The 17,789-nt window shown below is 39.2% G+C and overlaps 1 protein-coding gene across 5 annotated transcripts in view; it reads left to right on the top strand.

The window, feature by feature from the left end:
• Window positions 1-6,346: 6,346 nt before the first annotated feature.
• LOC115893617 overlaps window positions 6,347-17,789 on the top strand; it is a 72,532-nt gene continuing 61,089 nt past the window's right edge. For 2 of the 5 annotated variants that reach the window (XR_004053694.1, XM_030918499.1), the window contains exon 1: window positions 7,592-7,781. Coding sequence is in view for 1 of the 5 variants with exons in the window: in XM_030918499.1 (XP_030774359.1) it covers window positions 7,778-7,781 (4 nt within the window). In the remaining 4 variants the exon portion in view is untranslated. Of the gene's footprint in view, window positions 6,700-7,591; window positions 7,782-16,487; window positions 17,046-17,789 lie in introns of those variants that run through there. The other 3 variants (XR_004053693.1, XR_004053695.1, XR_004053692.1) reach the window with 3 other exon arrangements.

The following is a 17,789-nucleotide window of genomic DNA, read 5'->3' as shown; positions in this document are numbered from 1 at the left end:
AGAGTCTTGCTGAGGGAATTTAGATAGTCTTTATCTTAAGTACCTTTAGAGTAGAATGATGTGTACCCATCCAGTTTTGCCTTGGGAAATGCCAGGAATGCCCCAAAGGATACAGTTTTAGAAACTGTGTTCTAGGTTAACATAATGAATATTATCCCAGTCTAGTACAGATAGTAACATATTTGTAACCAAAGTCAGTCAACGCTAGTGGAAAACAGAATGGAGTCCATATATTCCCCTGCTTAACTCTATTCAGAGACAAGAACTGCTCAGATAAAGAATAGAATAGAAGCTAGTCTGCCAAGGGTAGCCATTATATGTACTTAAATATTCTTTCCTTAGGCAAAATAAAGAATTGCCTAATCTTTCTTCAGAATATACAGTATGAAACCCTAGAGTCATTTAGGTCATATGGTCATGAACCATTTCTATCTTCTCAACTTCTTTTTCTGAAATGAGGGCACCCTGAGCTGTGTTGCTTATCTCAGATCTGGATTTAGCCACACACTCTAAAGTGTAAGAGCTCTCCCTCCTCACATGTAGCCCAAAATAGTTCTTCACAGCCACATCACCCTGGACAGTTTATCACTTGACGTGACCTCCTACTCTACTGATTGGAGAGATTTCAGACAGAGCTTGACTGGCTTCAAACAGAAACAGCCTGACTTCAGAACGTATAGGATGAATTAAACAGAGCAATTTTCTAGTTTTCAGAAACACAAATGTGACTATAAGTGGGACCTCAGCCAGAGTACAGTCTTAGAAAATAAGGTTTCAATCTACCATTTATTAAATGCCATGTTTATGTGGCATTTTATTAAGCATTTTAAGGGCTATTTAGGCGTGAATATTGCTCTCTCAAAATGTTACAATCAAAGCCATCTTAGCATAAAAATTTATTCTGAAATGATTTGCTGAGCTCCTGCTGTGTAACAGGTGCTGTGCCGTGTACTGGGGTTACAGGGAGACCCTGTCACAGCCTCTGTCTTTGTGATCTTAGGGTTGGGAGATGGAGTAGCATAGTACACAGATGATGCCAGCACTGCAGCATCACTTCCTGGCCTCTGGCTAAGGAAATTTTGCTGTCCAGCACAGTGCCCGACATAGAGTTAAGTAGTCAGTAATTATGAACTAGATAAAAATCAGCAAAATAAAAAGAATGAATGAATGCTAAGATAGTGTAAGTATAGGGTGCTATGGAAAATGCATAGGAGAAGAAACTAAACTAGTTTGAGGGGACTAACTGCAGAAAGTGTCATTTATGCTAGGACAGGAGTCAAAGAGTATATTGATGCAAAGGAAAGACCATGAATTAGCCCTGGGTTCAAATCCTAGCAGTGCTACCCATGAGCTGGGCAATTCGAACTATTTCAAACCTTATTTTCTGCATCTGTAAAACACTGATGATACCTTTTAAAGGCTGTTTTGGGGACTAAATGAGATATTAGTTACCTGTGTCTGACACAGAGAAGACCTTCAATGATAGGTGTTAGGGGTATCACAGAGAACGGACTTGCAACATGAAAGCCATGAATATCTAAGGAGTAAGGTTAAGGGCACAAATATTTTAAAGAATGAATAGCAATAATAAGCTTAAAATCATGATGGGAATAAAAGAGAGGTGCCATAACAGTTCTTAAGCCCTAAGCCCAGACAAGGGTGGAGGGAGGCAGATGATTCATAGGAGTTTGCCATCCTCTTCCAATCCATTCTAGAAGGCTTTTGTATTTAGCTTTCAGCTGCAGAACCATGTGGCCCTGCCTGTCCCATTCACAGTATGGTAAATACTTTTTCAGATAATCAGATAATCTTAGGGTATCATGATTTAACTGCTCAGCATGGATGCTTGATATAAGCTATATGTGTGTGTGTGTGTGTGTGTGTGTGCCTGTGTGTTTGTGTGTGGTATTTTCTCTGTAAGTTCTTGCCACAATTAGCTTTCATTGGTTTTACCCTAAATATTTTCAAGTATACCAGATTCCTTTCTTCTGTTCTTCCTTCCACCCATGTGCATCAGGCTCTTTCCTGCTACATTCACATAGTTAGGTTATCTAACACACACATACACACCTGCTGTCTGCTGGCTTCAACTCTTTTTAGGCGAGAGTTTAGGACATGCCTTGAGATGCATTGGATTGTCAGATACATTAAACATAGCGTGGGGGAGGAGAAGGGAAAGATGCTAGCAGCTGACTTTTGGTTTGGGTTTTCAGTCCTAATATGAGACAGGACATGGCAAAAAAAGTGTCAAACAAGAGAATGAGAGGGTCCAAAGAAACGAGGTGGTGGTGGCCAGATATGAAAGAAAGTACAAGACATAAAAACATTTAAGTTTGAAAGAGATAAAATTTGGAGAAGGGAGAACTAGCAGTGTTTAAGATTCCAATGGGGGAGGGAAAGCCATTGATTGGGCCTTTGAAACCATGCCAGGAACCAAGAGCCAGGGGTAGTGGCAGAGGGGACGGCCAGGTAGGACAATTAAAACGGAAATCTGGCTCCTTACAACACAGCATGGAGCAGGGCTACAGAATTTGCTGCAGTGGGAGGTGGGGCCAGTCTGGCACAGTCTGTGGGTTTGAAAGGAGCTGGGCGGGTTGGAGAATGCCAGTCAGCCTTTGTAGTTCTGAGCTCAGAGAGGGGGTGACACGTACTGGGCTCCAGGTCAGAAGCCTGGCTTGGGTGGCTTTTGGAGAAATTTTCCCTCTGCTCCCAAACTCTTAAAAGGTGCTCATCACACCACTGACCTCCAATCACAGCACAAGCACGTGTTCCAAAGGCCGTCCTCCAGCAGAGATTTCGGCAGTGGTACCTGTTGGCTGGCTCATGGGGTCCTTTCCTTTTTCTATTCCCTGGAAGCCGTCAACTGGACTGAATACAACATCTTTGCATCTTTTTCTTCACCCTCCCCACATGCTTGCATCTCCCAGACTCCTAGGGTTAATCCCCAGGACAACCTTGCTTTGAAAGAAAAAATGTGGTGAGCCTACTTGAAGATTTGGATTCCAAGAGGCCTCTGTCTGTCCTGCCTCAGCCAGAGCCACACAGCCAGCTCAAGGAGATGGGCATTTACAGGGAAAGCAGCAGTAAGTTTTTGTTGTTGTTTGTTTTCAAGGCTTGGTTGTTCTCCAGAATTAGGTCCCTGAAAGCATGGGGTTTTCTTTTCCTTTTTTTTTTTTTTTCTTTCCTTTCTTTTTTATTTTCTTTCTTTCTTAGCAAAAATTAATAATACCCTCTTCTCCCCCTGAGAGTGATTCATAAAAGCAATTTAAAAGTTGCTTCTTCATTGCTGCTCATAACCTGGGTTAAAGTTATCTGAGGTTGATCTGTGTGTGCCTATTCTCAACACTGTAATATTTTAAAATGTATGTGCATTTGTTATAATAATTTGTGCTGATGGTTCTCCTCCAGAAGAAATGCTATGTAACTGGCAGATAGATTGTCATTACGCTGAATTTGTCCCAGGACTTGCATAGATATCTTCTTTGGGGGTTTTTGTGCTTATTTGCTGCTCGTGAAAGAGAAGGATAGAAAGACTTTGGAAGGAGGGTGTGGTCCAGCAGATTCGGCTTCCTCCCAGTCCATCAGTGACTCCTTCTTCCTGCTCCTCCCTTTCCCCTCCACTTCTATCCCAGTTCCTCAGATCCAACCAGAGCCAGCTGTCCATGAAATATCTTCTGCCTTTTCTATTACAGCGTGGGTTAGACTCTGTCAGGTAGGAAACTACTCCCCATAATCAAACTCATTATGTTTGTGATCTCAGCGTATTTGCAAACTTAGACGTAGACCAGACAATAACATTTACCCTCTCCATTTCTCCCTTCCTGGGAATTTTAGCCAAGGTAATAATAACAATAATAATACTGTATTTAAAAGGCCTCTAGCAATATTTCATCTTCTGAGAGTCTTACAGATGTTAACTAATTAATCTTCACAACACTCCATACAAGAGAGGTAAATATTATTAACCATGATAGAAGATACGTATGTATATGCTAAGGACAGCAAACTAGTTCACTTATTTATCATGGTTCACTTGATATAGTAACTGGTATTTTTAAAACACCCATCATAGATACAATAATTAGAGATGTGCTTTTGTTAACAAAGCCACTACCCACTTCTAGCGTACCCTTGGGTACTAAATAATTACCCACTTTGTGTGGTTATCTAGCTCACTAATTACCCACAGAAATTGGGGTCAGGTGTTAACTGCTTGAAATAAGTATCCTCCAAAGACATCGCTGAGTTGTATAGAGAAAATGATGTGTTCATAGCAAAACTTTCATAAGCTATATATTTGTATATCTTTGTAAGCAGAGTGAATACAGGCAAGGGCAAATTAGCTTATTATGTGAAAATCATGCTGAACTATTGTTGCAAATATAGAGAGGTTTAAAAGAGTCTCGGGGAATCGCGTCCTCTATTTACCTTTCCCTTTGAAAATGGGTTCAATGACATGATTCCCATAATCTGGTCTTCATATAGAAGTACTCTAAGACAATTGATGATTCTGGTTAGGAATGATTCATTTTGGTGTACAGGGAGGCACCCAGTGAGTCAAAGATTTTTTTTTTTTTAACAGCTCCACCCTTCATGATTATTCTAGCGTGTTTCTTTTTTCTCCATCAGTCTAGTGAAAACACCCTGTTAGCCAAATCTGAAAAAGATTCTAACCTAGTCACCAACTCCTGGCAACCACCTCTTTCTCCTTCCCAATAATGACAAAAAGAAAAAAAAGTATTAAAAAAATCCAACACTTTCTTTTTGCCTTTAACTGTTACGCGCTCCTCGCCTTTCCTCTCTACTTCTCTCCTCTCCCTTCTTCCTCTCTCTGTATCTTCTTATTTGTGCATTTTCTTCTCCTTTTCCTTGGCATCTAGATATGCTTCTGCAGGTCTCACAGTCAGAGACAAAGCACAATTATGTCTGAGTTGAGCACAAAGAAACTATCTTTTAAAAACATTGACTTAGAGGAAACCTGCATCCTCAGATACCTTTCTCCCTTTCCTTGCTATTTACAGAATCTGACATTATATTTAACACCACACTACCTGTTGTCTGCATGATTCTAGCCAGAAAAATTGGGTTAGAATGGCAACATACCCACTGTGTATACAGATAGGTAGAGACCCTAATTTTCGGCAGATCCATGCTTTAAAGGATCAATGCATAGCAGAGCTTTAAAAATGAGTGCCAACAGAAATGATAGGAGATGCTCCCCCAATCAACTTAGGATGTCTTCCTTTTTTCTTGTGCCTCTTTTTTTTGTCATCTGAAATATTACTTGTCATTTTTGGGGGACTTGAGGCTGATCGATGAAGTGTATATGTGTCTGTCGGACATGTGAAGAGGAAAAACATGCTTCAGGAATAAGGAAAATGTCTGCAGTGAAAGCAAAGGGTTAGGATGAGCTTCAGTGACTGACGAGTTCATTTCAAAATCCAAGGGCACATAGATGGTAAATTAGTACATATTGCAAATACAGTCAACGAGCAAACCCCAGCCACTGGAAGGAAAGGGAATTTTAGCACCGTAGTCATCACATGCCTGAACAGAGTGTCTATGTATCTTAAATGTAGATCTGAATCATTGCTCTTTTATCCCGCTAAATGCTGATTGCAGAGAAATGTTTGGGCATTGTTGACATTCTGTCCATAAAGAAAAGTCACGAAGATTCACAGAATCCATCACCTGCACTCATACATGCATGTGTGCTTTAAATTCCCCTAGGATGTGAAACAATTAGGCAGAGAAACTGCACCGTGGTCTCCCTTCCTCACTTCTTTCCCTCCCTGTTTTGCCTTTCCGAAAATGTGATACCTGATCTCTAGGTCTAGCAGGCTGAGAAATTTTTTGTATTTGTATAATACAGTGTCTGGCCTTCCCCCTGACCTGCTGATGTATTTTTGGCCTCATTAGTAGTCAGGGAGATGCCTTAGTGCATCCAGCACTGCAAGTCAGGGATGAAACACACTACAACAGAGAGAGGGAGCAAGCGCGAGAGGATATTAGAAGAGAGGCTTGTCTCCAAGATATGGAAGGAAGTGAGAAATGACAGGGCTGCAAGCTTTGTATGTAGGAGACCGGCAGGGCGGGGGAGCGGCGAGGAGAGCCAAGTGGATTCTCAGAAAAGGGGGGAAGCCATCGAAGAGCTAAAGGTGATTAGAGGGGGATATTGATTTCTTATTCTGCCAGAGATTTAAGCAGGCATGCGAGGAATCTGCACCATGGTTGGCAAAAGGAGACCCGTTGCCTCCTGTAACCAGACACTCGGGCTTTCCAGGAGCCCAGGGAGCAAGCCGAGAAGAAAGGGGGCAGTGTGGTCTAGGAAAATTCAACTTGTCGCTGATTTGTGCCTGATGCCTGCTGTCCGTCAGCAGCCTCCCTTACAATCTTTTTTTCTCTCTCTCCCTTTTTTTTCCCTTGCCTTCTCCTTCTTCACTGAAGCCTAGGGGAGCCAGTAAAGATTAAATGTGCTTCTCAAAGGCAGCCACTTCATGCTGCTATGTCGAAAGGGCCATTATTATTATTATATTTTAATAGTAAAAGAGAAAGGGAGAGAGGTTGAGCGAGCGAGAGAGAAGCTAGGTGTGATGATGACAGACTAGCTCTTCTGAGAGGAAAAGGAAAAGGGAAGGGAAAAGAAAAGGAGAGCCCCTGAGCTCAACGGAGGATTGTGCCTGAGAAGAACCTACAGAGGTGAGAAAAAAGTTGTCTTGAAGGTGGGGGGGGCGGGGGGGGGGTGGGGGGTGCTAAACAGACACTGTACAGAGGGAAAAGAGACATAATTTAGCTGTCTTGCTAGCATGATTCTATTTTTAAAGGAGGGGAGGGGGAGAGTCTGGAGCTCTAACTGTTTTTAGTTGCATATGGAAATATCTAAAAAATATTTAGCATTTTTACTAAGTGCGTTGAGGCCTCTCCAGTGTCTTCCTGGCTGTGGCTGCTTTGTCATTCTCTTTGACTAGCCAGCCATCTACCTTGCTCAGGCCTGGAATAAAAGAAGAACAAGAAGAAGAAAGAAATGAAATGAAAAACAGAAAGAAAAAGGAGAAGAAATATTTGAAAAAGGGTCGTCTTCCCATCCGCCTCCTCTCCTTTTCCTTTCATTTTTGGAGGCGGCACAGGAAAGCCACACTTCCAGTCTGATGAGGAAAGCGACAATCTATCAGGTACAGAACCAGGGGCTGTCTGCGAAGATGGAGGGGAATTATGCTTCGGATTCCTCTGAAATATTGGCCAAAGGCTTCAAAGAATCCGCAGCGGGAGGTGCGGGGGGAATGTCTCTCCCCAGCCCGCACCCAGCCCTTCCCACTTCGCGTCTACCAAATGACAGCCTGGTGCTCGCTCTTGGTGATTTGGCCTTGACTTCAGCCAAGCAGCTGATGCAGACGAAGGCTCCGTTTGCAGGACTGGCAAAGTGCACGCTAAAGAAAGAAGGAAGAAATTTTTCAGAAAGCAGCTCTGGGGAGGTTTCATACTCTCTCTTTTTTTTTTTTTTTTTTAATTTTTAAGTGAATATTTTCCAAATTTGATCAGTTCCAGCCCCTCCCTCCACTCCCACCCAACTGCCCTTTTTTCTCTCGTCAAAGCATAAGCTACAGAGTTACAGTCTCGAGATTTGGTGTATCGCTTCCTGCCCCCGCCTCCCCTCCCCGCCCCCGTTCTCCGTCCTCTATTGAAACACCTCGCCCAGCCTAGCGCACTGAGAGCTCTCATTTCCCCCCCTTGCTCGGGATGGTGCCACAGGAGGCTGTGCGGGCCCGCTCCGCTTCGAATGGGTGAGTTCAGAATGCTCTTCACATTTACACTTCTATAGCCTCTGAATCCTACTTCTTGGTCTTCTCCTTTGAAAACCCAATTTCTATGATTTTTGCATGCGGCATGCTTGCCCTGGGGGAAAGAGATGCCTCCTATTTTCTCTTCAGTCATCTGTGCTAGTCGTAAATTAAAGCTTTGAAGAGACACGAAATCCTTATTGTAGACTATGGTTTTAAAAACGTGGGCATTTCTGAGTCTATTCATATTATTTTCCATTTTAGTCAACTATTTTGCCCAAATCTTGAAAGAGTTTTCTCTGATATACTCGTGATTGTATGTGTATGTGCGTAACTGTATATGCGCCCCCAGATACTGCGTATGTGTGTATGTATGTATTAGGCTTAAATGGAATCTCAATTTTGTGAAGGAAAGGAGCTTAGAGAAGAAATACCATACCACCTGTTTGTTGCATTTTAGTTACGAACCTCGAACAGAAATTGCCTGTCATTCTTGTTTTGCTTTGTTTTGTCTCAAGAAAGAAAACATTGTTGCGCTCCTCTCAGTCCCTGAGACCCTAACTTGTGATGTTTACCGTTTAAATCCACGGGTTAGGCTCTTGGGAGCTGCGAGTCGTGCTTTTGCATCCTGGAAATTTGGTGGAACTTTATTCTTTAAAGCAAAAACAAAAGAAAAGAAAGTTTGTCTGAAGTGATTGAGTATACCTCTGAGGTTTTCATTGTTAGATGGGATCAGGTGACCAGAGAGTGGCAGCTCCTGAATTTCTGTTAAAGTAGGTATATATTCTGCTTTAATAGCGTGTTGGCTGCTATGTACATGTATGTATGTTATTGATGCCTGAGGCTTGTGGAACTCATCTGCCTGGTCTGTTCCTTGAGAGCAACACGCAGTAGTATACGAGCGTAACAAGAACAGCTCAGTACCTGGTGCTTGACCTCAGAACATCTCAGCTGAAGTCCCAGCATGCCCCATGCCTCCAACTTTCAAACTCCACAGTTAATCTTAAAATTGTGTCCAATTAAAATGGGCATGTAAATATATTATATATTCAGTGCCCACACATGTGTATCATGGATGGCTAGACAGTGAACATACAGACGCAGATAAAGGCAAACTAATAGTTTGGACTAAAATATTAGTAGGTTAAAATTCTATTCTTCCAATTCCACACAAAGGATAGAATGTATAGTATTAATAAAAATTAAGTTTGTATGAATTTGCAAGATTTTTTAACAATAAAAGAAGGGATACCACCTCCTTGCTGGGTATCTTTTACAAAATGTTATACTTTATGGATATAAAGGTGATAAAGATTGGAAATAAATCTTCTAAATATGTAAAATGAAAGCAACAACAACAGCAAACAGAATTATCATATTCTTTCGGAGTAACAAATACTGTTTTTCATTTTAAAACTAAGAAAAATTTTATCAGTACTTAAATTCAGTCCAAAAATGTTTTATAACATCCAAACAGTACATTTAAAATTATCCTTTCTTAAGGTAATGGCTAGCATTACCTAGTTTGTAGTTTTCTTGAGCTGTAACTTTTTATAACCGAATAATTTCAGTGATTTAGGTCTGTCTTGTAGTTGGGGAAGAGAAACAGTAACTTACCTTTCCTTTGTTGTGAAAAATTCTGGTATAAAATTTCATTTAAACAATTTTCGTATTATTGGGCCAACATTTCTCTTCTATGTTTGAAAAATACCTAAATCAGTCCAATCCAAATGCTTTCTTCTTCTTAAGATTTTATATAGGTTGTAGCCTTGTTTTATATGTGCAGTTGAAGGTTAAGGAACTGTTCTTTGCCGGTTTTTTTTTTTAAGTGTTTATTGCAATTTTAGTCATTAATGCCACATTGCAATCAAGAAACCATTTTGTATGAGAAAATTGAATTGAGAATATGAACTATGCAGCAATTGCACCATGTCTTTTGTTGAAACATCTTGTGTAGTAATATTTGAATATTACTTTCCAGTCTTTGATAGTCTGAATGTGCCTCAAAAAAAATAGTTATTTGATTGTTGAGTCATCGTTAGTTTATATTCGATGGTTTAATGACTTCCCCTATCTTAGCTGATGTGTATGCATAGGTATTTGGAAATTACAGCGAGGCATCTATTTAACTTAGGGATCTATATTACCACATTATTCATATCAAACATTTGTAAAACAGTTGGTGCTTTTTGAAGTTAAAATATATCTGCAGTTTACTCTATGAAAAGGTATACATGGATCAATAAAAACATGTCAGATAAAATTCTTCTGTGATTTTCACTGATAACAGGGTAGTAATTTAATGCAAGTGTTTTAGTTTGTATTTCAAGGCACTCTCAGGTTTTTACATGTTTTCAAGTGGATTGCTCATGTTCCGAGGTTGCTATCATACAATTGATCACCCAGGCATTTAAGAGTGCATAACGACACCCGATTTTCTATTTCAGCAGGCAACTGCTTCAGTGCAAGGGCAGGTTTCTCAACACCCCTTCTTCCTCACCGAGCCCATCAGTGAAGTTCAGTGAAATGAATAACATAATTGGTGGTTGGTTCAATCACTACCAGTCTAGACTAGCCCAGACGCATCAATTAGAGGGGGCTGTCTTTTAAAGGGAGAGTGCAACCGAAACAAGCAGGGCATTATTGATACTGATCTTTAAAAGTGCAAATCCAGCTTGGCAGATAAAAAAAAAAAAAAAAAAAAAATAAGGCGGGGAACTGGGGTGGGGGTGCGTTGCGGGAAGAAAAGAGAAAGAAGTGAACTGGAGATTTCGGACACAGAGGACAGGAAGCTTGAGAGAAAAGGAGAGGATAATGAGTGAAATGCAATGCAGCACCTCCTTGGAACACACAGTTACAATTCAGTTCACAGGGCACACTGGCTCACCGTATTTTTAACTAGATTCTCTCCCCACCTCCTTTTTAAAAATTCCTTTTTTGCCTCTGTTTCCAAAGAAATGCCAGCTCAAAACCAAGGCAGTTGGAAATTTAACAGCTCTAGAAAGCTCTAGTGAGAATAAAGCCAAATAATATGAACCAGCCAAAACTCTTTTTGCAACATTTTTCCCCAAAAGAAAAGTACAGAAGATATTTCTTTTCAAGTCTACCTTAAAAAAAAAAATGTGTACTAATGAACAGTATTCAGTTTAAATCTAGCACCTGGGAACTAATATTATAGGCAAGACACCTTTAGGTAAACAGCTCATAATTTTCCATTGAATACAGTAAAATTATAAAGAATGTAACAAAGGCTTTGGTAATTTGGTAGAGGGGCTTTTTGGTGAAAAAAAGACAGATGATTTAGAAAGCGAGGAACACATCAAGCCTCAGGGAAAGAACATTTTTGATTGGTATTAATTAAAACACTGCTAATATATTCTAATAAAATCAAATTTAACATTCTAAACGAATCCTCTTGGTATGTCAAAGGAAAAGAAAAGTATTATCTTATTTGCATCTCTGCAATCCAAATGCATTTGCTCATTCAGCAGAATTAATTTTTATCACCAGCCTGTTTAATCGCCTCACAGATTTAGTCAAACTTATTCTTTCAAACTAGAAAGGATCAGGGTGGGGAATCCACGGACGGTATCGGAAGACTAGTGACTGTATTTAGTACTGGCTTTATATTTTACGATGTTCTTTCTCTTCATTCGCTGTAATGGGGTGTGGAGGGAAACGGTGAGACCGCAGTGAGAATGATGAACGGCTCGTTTTTCCTCTTTCTCTCCTTCTACCTGCCAGATTATTTAAGAATTTCAACTGCCAAATTATACGAATGCCATTTATTTATGTGACTGGTGTTGGTCTGTTGATTAATGTCTAATGTTTTTCTAATTTCAGCCTTTAATTGACTGAAAATTCCTAATGAAAAAGGCTCTTAAGCCAGAAACCAATTGCCTTTTATCGGTTATTCCCAACTGTAGATCTTCTAAGAGAAAGTGGGGAAGCGAATGTAAAATTTTATTCACGACCAACTGCGTTCTTTGTTCCATTTTTAAGTCAAAATTTCTCCAGGAAAATTTCACATTTTTATGAAACAGCAAGTTTTATGTTCCTTATTGTTAAACTCTCACAACTGATAAAATCATCCCAAAATGACATCATAACCAAAATGCTTCTCTCATTAGTCTACCATGACTGTGATATCTTATGTAAATATGTGACTAACAAAAAAAAAAAAAAATGAATGGGCCATAAATACTGAGGACCATATTTATGTGTTTCCAAAGTGAGGGGTTCTGCGTCCTATCAAGGAGATGTAAACTACTGACTACACTACTGATGATGCTGGCTTTTTGCTCCATTGCCTTTTCAAGTCTTCAACGTAAAAGAGCAATCGCAGTTCGGTTTCACATGCATTGTTCTATAATCCAGGCAATAAATGCTAATTAGTAATGCTCAAGGATCCGACCATTCAGAGTAATTATCATAATTTACTTCTTCCTTGTTAAAGGCATTCCTTGCTGATTAGAAAAAAAAAAAAAATTAAATCGTCATTTTACCATTGCACTGCAGTGGAAATGCACTAGAGAGATGTTCAAGGTATAGTAACACGGTGGCGGTTGCATTCCAAGTCACCGACCTGTGCCTCTTAGCTTATTACAAATGGAATTGCCACTGAGTTTCTAAGAAGAAATTCATGTAAATGCATAAAGTTTGGCGTGTGGACCAGGAATATATGATTTTATTTTACAAACCCCAGGGCTCCACCTTCCCGGCCCACCCTCTTTCTAAAACCACTTACTGAGCAGAACAAAGGAAATTGCTAACTATAGAGGCATCATTAAGTGTGAACTGCAACAGCATGATAAAGTATGTGATATGACAACATATTTTATTGCACAAAAGTGCAGATAATTAAATAATTCAATAGTAACCCTGACTAATTAGCAGAAAGATCTTGAAGGAGGAATCAAGAAAATGGAGCCAATCACCTTGAATAATATGCTTCGTTCTCCAAGATCACAAATTTATTTTGGTTATTTGATGATTGATTAACTCATATAGAAAGATGAGGACAAAAGCCTATTTCTCAAAGCAGAGCTTTGATCTGGTGTCCTCTTTAGGACAAATTAATCATATGTTTTAGAAGTGCTGAATTTAATGTAGGGCTTTCTGTCTTCAGTCAAATATATAATCTGCCATTCTGTTGAACATTTCTCTATTATCAATTGATCTAAGAAATTATCAACCCTTAGCTTCTTATATCGCTGCCTCAGAATATAGATGTAGCCTCGTTCACATTTTCTAATGAGTCTCCTGTTGAAGTTTGTTTCTTATTGCTTGAAGCAAATAAATATCATGGGCACAGAAGGAACAGAATAAATAACCGTGCTGAATATTATATATGGTGAAACCTTTCCCCCTTCCTTTATCAAGGTAATATTCCTAGTGTTCAAAAGCTAAAGAGAGAGCTTTAGCTTTTACTTGAGGGTTGTAAGCACATTAGAGGAATAATTCCCTTTGGATACTCTACAGAAGGAGCCACCTGCAAAATGTTGATGCTGTTATTGAAGTCTCAAGTGGAATCAGCTTTCAAAAAATTAGATATTAGATACATCCGATATAATTTGCAATGTGTAATTATACTAATGTGCATATAGTTGTCTGTTGGTTTACATGTTGACTACTTGAGTTTTTTTCTTTTCTTTTCTTGTGCATTTCTCATCATTGAAATGGTTCCTTAGTAGAATCTTTTTAAAATAAGCTTATTTTAAAAAAATTCTTTAGTTAATATAGGAATATGAGGACTCTATAATCTGTGTTCTTATGCAAGAATAAATATGTGTGACCTAGAGGTTGGAAATTAATTATCTCTAAAAGGGTTATGATTGTGGACACTTGCTTAATTTGTAAAATATTTGCTACTCTTGATTGATTTAGTCTTTTTCCTGACTTTAGATAACTTGAAGTAATTGAGAATATTAGGATAATAATGTTATTCATTTGTTTTAAGAAGAAATTCATTTCCTTTGTTGAAATAACAAAATAGAATGCCAGGGAAATGACCTTAGGCAGAGATAATAATTTTAATTTAACCAAAGTAATCAAAACAGTAACAATAATCAGCAATTGTTTTTATTGTTTTTCACTGTTTTGCATGGCACATGTTGAATACTGAAACTCTGCCTTAGGTTATTTATGCACTAACATCAACTTCCCTTTTGACGCCTTGACATGATGTCCAAGGTCTACTGACAGCCCCACTGGAGAGCCTCCTTCCAGGGAACTGAGCCCTGAAGAGCTACCTATTAAGGAGTAGCCCAGGCAGAGCAACAGCGAGTTGGCTGGTCAGCCTGGTAGTTGACTCAGTAGGTGAAGAGGCTCTTGTTGCAAATTTGGAGAATCATTACCATCAGGTCACAGAAGGACCCTGACTGAGCAAGGCAATACAAGGGTCTTGATTTATGCTTACAAGTTTGGGAGACAAAAAGGATTCTAAGAGAGGCTTATATCGAGATGATACGAGATATGACTCATTGCAATTGAGTAGGCATAGAGCCCAAAGAAAGCTGATTTGTAGAACAGTTGACTCATAGTAGACACCTAGAATATGGTCATTCACATATTTATACTATCCATTTCTCAAAATTTGTTTTAATAATGGAGTCCCTATTAGAAAAGAGACATTTTGCATGATGTGTAGCTCCTAATACCAAAGAAATACAAGGTTTAGTTTTCACTTGCTCATGTATTCAAGGATTTGCCATTATTAGATATCCAAATGAGCCACAAAAAATTGTGTGAAATGTTATTCCTTAATATATAACATTTTAATTTATTAAAAAATGAGTTTTACAAATGTGTATCAAAAGCTTAGCACTTCATCATCCCTGTCAATGTTCACAAAATAATACATTCTAAAATCTTAAGATGTATATTTAATTACTCATCCAAGATCAGTTATTGCATGCTTAATTAGAAAAATACCTATTAACATTTAACACTTAGTTATTTTGCAGATTGAAAAACATATTATACCTGCCATCTAGAGAGCCAACATCCTCAGTATATCCACAGTGGTTAGGGGTTAGGGCAAAAAGCAGTCATGTGTCATAGTGTACCCCTTTTGGTGTGCCTGACTTAATAGACGTCTTCGCTGAGTAAGCATGATGAAGAGGCTGATGAGAAGGTCTTCAGTTAAATTAACGTCTACCTGAAAAGTATATTTTATTCATATCAACTTTTATAAAATAAAAAAGAGAAACATTAATAACAGCTCTTCTCAAATACCCTTATATTTAAAATGCATGGGTTGGATTAGTTGGGCTGTAAATTCTTTTACAGCTTTAAGAATTTTTGAAGTCATTCTAAAGTATGGAGGCATAGGAACAACTCCAGGACCAGTGAATCCAGAGCTTATTTGTTCCAACAGTTGTCCTTCAAAGTTATATTTGATTCCACCTCCACGTTCTGTATTTACTAACATATTTTGCATTGATGCTAAAACAGTAGGGACTGGAGTTCATTTTCAGGAAGGGGCAGTAACAGAAAAGAACAGCTGAAGAATGAAAAAAGCTACACAGTGGGAGAAGCAAATTCTTGATCTGAGTTCTAAGCCCATTTCTCTCAATTAACATTAACATAGAAGAAACCCCGACAAGCACCTGCCTTTCTATTTTAAGACTATATTCTTTAGGGCTGCCTTCATTTAATTTCTTGCAGTATGGTTTGTTTTTTTCCATTGGATTAACTCCTTTGAGTTTCACATTTTTCCTTCCACTTGATTCATTTGAATCATCTTAATATTCCTCTCGGAAGCCTACAATAGTTACATTAACACATCATACTTCCCAAATTAAATCTTAACATGTTCAAAGCCACCTGGAAATTGCCCTACCCTATTTTCTAAAACCACTTAGAATGTGTAATCTCTTCTTGAATTAAGTGAGCCTGCTTTCTCTGGCTTCCAAGTCATTGAATATGCTCCAGGATATGCTTTTCCTTTCTGCATAATCTGTCCCCCAACCTCTTCCACACTTTGAAAACCTTCTTCTTATTTCCCTCCTTCCCTCCACCCTTCTCTTTTTTTGTTCTCCTTTCCCCCTTCCTCTTTCTTTCTTTCTTCTTTCTTTCTCTTTTTTCTTTCTTTCTTTCGTTCTTGTTTTTCATTCTTCCCTCCCTCCCTCCCTCCTTCCCTCCTTCCCTCCCTCCCTCCCTCCCTCCCTCCCTTCCTTCCCTCCCTCCCTCCCTCCCTCCCTTCCTTCCTTCCCTCTTTCTTTCTTTTTTTTTTTTTTTATTTTGTTTCTTTCCATACCATGTTCTGTGCCAGGCACTGGGAATACAAAGACAAATACAAGGAATTGACAACATCTAACAATTCTAGTGACTTCATTCAGCCCTGCATTCCTAAGCAGTTATGTACTCACAGCTATCTTACTTTGTTTTCACTCCTTGGATTTATTTGAATGTGTCCTCAATGTCTTGTGTTCTTTTGTTCTTTCCCTATGTGTCCTATTTCAGCAAGTTCCCTGTTGGATAAACCTGAAGCTTTTCTTACACAGCATTTTCTCCCAGAGCCATTAGAGTGGTGTATCACACACACTCAGGCAATGCCATTGCTGACTGATTCTTTAGCAAGGGGAACAATGTAAAACAATGGCATTTTTCTAGTGAAAATGGTCCCCAAAGTATCCTTACATTTATTTATTATTATTAAAGAGTCAATGTGATAACTTTCTGTGACATGTTCTGTTATTTTTTTAGTTGTGTTGATGTTCCTTTCAGCTGGTCCTATAGTCCCCCTCCTCAGGAATGTCTCCCCAGTGCAAGGACAAAGACTGAAGAGACTGCTATATTGATGGACTCTCAAACCAACTATGAAGTTGAAACAAAGAAAGTGATCACCTGAAGACACCTCCTCTGCTAAGCAACACCCCCAAATTGTGCAGCTTCAGCCACTAGAACTCTCAGAACAAGAGACAATCTTTTCAAGAAACAGGAAAACTCAATAATGACATCTAGATTTTCATGAGACAAGAACTTTCCCTTCCTCGTGTGTATTCCTCTGTTTGTACTTAAATTCGTGTGACATTCATTTTTTCCTAGTATGAATATGCTTATTATTGCACTTGCTCCAAAATCCCGAATTGCACAAATGTGTTGATATTTTAAGAAACAAAATTAATCCTACAAGGAGAATGATTTTTAGCCACACACTGGGTTGGATCTTAAGAGTGACCTACAGAGGCCGGGGGCGGTGGCTCAAGCCTGTAATCCCAGCACTTTGGGAGGCCGAGACGGGCGGATCACGAGGTCAGGAGTTCGAGACTATCCTGGCTAACACTGTGAAACCCCGTCTCTACTAAAAAATACAGAAAGCTAGCCGGGCGAGGTGGCTGGCGCCTGTAGTCCCAGCTACTGGGGAGGCTGAGGCAGGAGAATGGCGTAAACCCGGGAGGTGGAGCTTGCAGTGAGCTGAGATCCGGCCACTACAGTCCAGCCGGGCGACAGAGCGAGACTCCGTCTCAAAAAAAAAAAAAAAAGAGTGACCTACAGAATAAAAAGTACTTTTAAAATGAAGTAGTGAGGCTATTCAAAAGATAAAATAATCATAGTACCACATTGGTCCACTTGACACTAACCAATCGATCATTATTTTTTTTAATTGAGAAAGCTAGATTCTGTCAGATAAAAAACACTGCTTCTAAAGAGTTTAAATCTAGTTAGAAAAGTTATAGAAACATTTGCAAAGATAAGTAACAGATAGGGTCAGTAGAGGGTAAGATCAAAAACAAAACCAAGCAAAAGATGAGTGCAGGGGAGTTTGCCATCAAGTTGGCAAAACTGGATTATATAGGGAAGAAAGTTCTAAAAGAGGAAAATATGAGATGAACCTTGAGTGGTGTCAAAGATTTAGATAAATGGAAAGGAAGGAGGAAATGGAGTTCTTTAGGTGGATGTCATTGGAGGAGGAAATGAATATATACATCTTGTTGACTTAAACCCAGACATTCAGCAGCTCTCTATACATATCTGGAAAAGACTTTGCACTGTCACCTCCTGTCT

Source organism: Rhinopithecus roxellana, chromosome 15, assembly GCF_007565055.1.
Source record: "Rhinopithecus roxellana isolate Shanxi Qingling chromosome 15, ASM756505v1, whole genome shotgun sequence".
NCBI lineage: Eukaryota > Metazoa > Chordata > Mammalia > Primates > Cercopithecidae > Rhinopithecus > Rhinopithecus roxellana.
Note: the sequence above shows the minus strand (reverse complement) of the source record. Positions and strands in the feature narration are given on the sequence as shown.